Below are 3,819 nucleotides of genomic sequence, written 5' to 3'. Positions count from 1 at the left end.
TTAATCATGTACATGTACATCACTAGATTTTTTACCCATAACATGTTTCTTTGTGTTCCTCTCTGGCCTCAGTAATATAATAAAACATTTAGGGACAAATATGCAGAAAAATAAACCAAAACTGGAGGCCAAAATAGCAAATATCTCTACAGCCACGGTGAACCTTCCAGGAGAGCTGACATAAGCAGGGATAAAGGTGATCCAAACTGCACAGAAGATCAGCATGCTGAAGGTGATGAATTTGGCCTCGTTGAAGTTATCCGGCAGCTTCCGAGCCAGAAAAGCCAACACAAAGCACAAGAGAGCCAGGAGTCCTATATAACCCAACACAGCCCAGAAACCAATCGCTGAACCCACATTACATTCCAGGATAACCTTTTGCTTATAGTGGAACATATTCTTGTAGGGGAATGGAGGAGAGATTGTTAACCAAATAACACAGATCAGGACCTGTATGAAAGTGAAAGCTAGAACACAGAGTCTCTGAAGTGGAGGTCCGAACCATTTCATGACATTACTGCCTGGAAGTGTAGCCCTGAAGGCCATCAACACCACTAGTGTTTTCCCCAGAACACAAGAGATGCAGAGTACAAAGGCGATCCCAAAAGCTGTGTGACGCAGCATACAGGACCACTCAGACGGCTGGCCAATGAAAGTAAGAGAACACAGAAAACACAGAGTCAAGGAGAAAAGGAGCAGGAAGCTCAGCTCAGAGTTGTTGGCCCTGACGATTGGAGTGTCTCTATGGACAAAAAACACAACAGCTACCAGGGTAGTAACACCAGTCCCAACCAAGGAGAAACAGACCAGAACTATACCCATGATTTCTTCAAAGGAGAGGAATTCAACAGGTTTCAACAAACAGTGATCCCTGTTCTCATTTGACCAATACTCCAAGTCACAATGATAGCACACATTAGAATCTGTAAGGAGATTAAAATGTGATTAATTCAATTCCATGGGGCCACTTGTGTGATGTGCTCCTACACCTTGTATCTATTTGTCATTACGTTGTTGTAGAAGATAAAATTTATATATACAGTATATAAACATATCTATACATACCTGTGATATTGCTGATTTCTCCCTCAGCACATGGTATACAGTCATAACAGCAAACATGCTTTCCTTTCTGCACGGCCTTACGAGTACCCGGGGGACAGCTCTGACTACAAACTGAAACAGGCACCTGAAGTGGAATAAAAATATTTAGAAACTATTGGAATGCATTTACTATGAGTTAAATGAAAACAGGTATAGATTGTTTTGAGTGATTTGAAAAATATAATTCAGGAATGAATATTTTCATAATTTGGCATTAGTGCTAACAGAATAAAATGCATTTAAAAAATGAACAGAATTTTTAAGTTTTCATTAATGCAAATGCAAAATAAAGCATTGTTTCAAGATTAATCACAAGTGCTTGCTTCTTGTTTCTGCAACACAGTCAACATTTAATGTTTTTCTACCTCTGCCTGGCCACCTGCCCAGACAATTTTCTTCTGGTTGATCATCAACATTTTCTCAGGGGCCATCGAAGTGTCATACAGCCCAACTGAATGTAAATTTAGGGTCCCATCCACATCCTGCTGCCAGTTTATCAATTCGTATCGCACCACTGTGTCCCCATGGCCATTGAACAATATCTCCTCTCCTGTCTTCATTGTAAACCTCACTTCCCTTAGGTAGTCCAGCACCTGAAAACATGGAGGGGAAGAGTGAGAGAGATGTGACTCATATGATGGTGGTGGTTATATTATGGAGCATCTGAATCTTGATCAATAGTACACACTTGCCTGCTGTGGTGTGTAGGTAGGAACTGATCTGTTGCTTCTGCCACTGTCATTTTTTAAATATGTCTGTATGTTGTGCAAAGAGTGTGCAATAGCATATACAGCTGTGTACACTTTGCTGGAAATTCGAAGATCTGACACGTCATTGTACTGGTTCTTCAGTCCTGCTAAGCTCTCTGCCCCAGTGCACAATGTGCCTCTGTTTTCCTCTCTGCTCCTTTTGAAGGAGCACTGAAACACCGTCTCCCAGAACTCCCTCAGCAGGGAATTGTCTGGGTCCTGTGAAGGGTGGACACTGTCAAGGAACCCCTCCAGACCATCCAGCTTGATGTTTCCAAAGGCAAAGCCCACTGCCCCCCTCAGGAAGCCGTATGACTGTTTCTCCGCCAGCATTCTTGCTGTGATCCAGGACTCACTGCCAACCCACTGCAGCCCAAGGTCCCCTTCCTGGGCCAGCACATTCAGCAAGGGGATGAGGTCCCCCAGTCCCACGAATAGTACCACAACCCTGGCTGTGGCTCTCCTCATCACCCTTACCGTCTCCAGGAGCTTCTCTCTGGAGTCTGTGTGGTAGATTGCCTCTTGGTATTCCACACAGACCCCCTCCTGATGTGCAGCCTCTATGAAGGTGGCCATTCCGTTGTTGCCATAGTCACTATTGCTGTTCACCACACCAACCCAGGTCCAGCCAAAGTGCTTCACCAGCTTTGCTAAAGCTTGGCTCTGATAGAGGTCACTGGGGATGGTTCTGAAGAAAGTAGGGTATTTTTTTCTGTTACTCAGACAATCACAGGTGGCGAAGTGGCTGATCTGTGTGGAAGAAATGGGAAGATTTGTATCAAATATTAAAGGCATAGCTAACACTGAGCGTACTGACTCTCAAGAGCCAAAACGTGACTGTCTCACCACAGGCATGCTGAATGGTCCAGCTACAGATAATATTCCAATGGTAGGAGTGGAGCTGGACTCCCCTACGATTCCCAGCACTGCTGGATGTCTGGAACAAGAGGAGGGTTCACTCAGACTGTCATGAATCCCTGGGCTGTTCATCAGGGCCAGGGCTGATTGAATGGCCAAAGGCACAGATGCGCAGGAGTCATAGACCTGGTAACCCAGAGATAAACCAGGCAACAGATCACTGCGTTTGTTGATCTCCTCCAGGGCAAATATCAGTATCTGAGCAAACTGGAAATCACGCAGGCTAAAGCTGGTCAAGAAGAAACACAAGAAATACATTGATGCCATTAATCAAATATGCTGGCATATAATATTATTTCAATGAATATTTGTTTCTAAGAACAAACAACAATTAATATGCAACAGTGTTATTCCCCTATGTGTATATTTGAATTGCATGCTAAATAAAATCAAGTTAGACATTTAGAAATTTTGAATAACCCAGAGTTGTTTTCAAACAGTTACCTGATACAGGCCGTCTTCTCTGGTATAGAGGTGAACGAATGGACCTTGAAGAGAGGTTGGCTGTGTATGGAGAACACCGCCCCGATGTTAACGTCCCCATCAGCAGACAGCACAGGCAGAGTGGTTTGGCCCAGCAGGGAACACGATTGGTCTCCTACACAACCCACCACCATCACCAGTACCATCACTGTCCTTAGTGCCATGCCAGACTTCAGCAGGGCAGATGTGTCTGATATGGCAGACAGAGAGGTTCCTCTCTTTATAGACATTAGAGTCCCCCCCTCCGCAACATATTGCCCGAAACCTCCTCTCATCATTTCTGCATGTGGTCTTAGTGTTTGTTCAGTCCCAAGGGAACATCATTGGAGAAGAAGAGTTTTGCCAACAGAAGCAAAAGAAAGGATGCTAGTTTCATCTAGCTGGTGTTAATTGTATGGTTTAGAAATGTTGGGTAAAAAATTAATTCAACAACATCCTGCAAGCTTTCCCATGTTTATTTTTAAATAAATCATGAAAGATTTCACTGATGAGTTTTTACAGTTAAACTGAATTAAAATGATTTTTACTGGTACTTATCAAAATATGTTTGTTCCATTTTTGTTTT

General features: G+C 43.3%; 1 protein-coding gene across 1 annotated transcript; it reads right to left on the bottom strand.

The window, feature by feature from the left end:
• On the bottom strand, positions 1–3,418 carry LOC105006697 (extracellular calcium-sensing receptor-like). The gene is made up of 6 exons (XM_010865353.4): positions 3,216–3,418; positions 2,700–3,000; positions 1,797–2,603; positions 1,470–1,697; positions 1,066–1,189; positions 1–923 (listed from the first exon to the last, which is right to left on the bottom strand). The coding sequence occupies exons 1-6, from the start codon at positions 3,416–3,418 to the stop codon at positions 1–3; spliced, it is 2,586 nt and encodes an 861-aa protein (XP_010863655.4).
• Between the last annotated feature and the right edge of the window lie 401 nt (positions 3,419–3,819).

This window comes from Esox lucius, chromosome 1 (genome assembly GCF_011004845.1).
Source record: "Esox lucius isolate fEsoLuc1 chromosome 1, fEsoLuc1.pri, whole genome shotgun sequence".
Taxonomy (NCBI): Eukaryota; Metazoa; Chordata; class Actinopteri; order Esociformes; family Esocidae; genus Esox; species Esox lucius.
This window is presented reverse-complemented; position numbering and strand designations above follow the sequence as displayed.

What these genes read in the sequence shown, in the direction of transcription:
- LOC105006697 (XM_010865353.4), bottom strand. Translation starts at nt 3,418, where the DNA reads ATGGCACTAAGGACAGTGATGGTACTGGTGATGGTGGTGGGTTGTGTA. An exon ending in GAGAAGACGGCCTGTATCAG is followed by an intron (nt 3,001 to 3,215) that starts GTAACTGTTTGA and finishes CTTCTTGACCAG; the next exon opens with CTTTAGCCTGCGTGATTTCC. An exon ending in GGGCAGGTGGCCAGGCAGAG is followed by an intron (nt 1,190 to 1,469) that starts GTAGAAAAACAT and finishes ATTCCACTTCAG; the next exon opens with GTGCCTGTTTCAGTTTGTAG.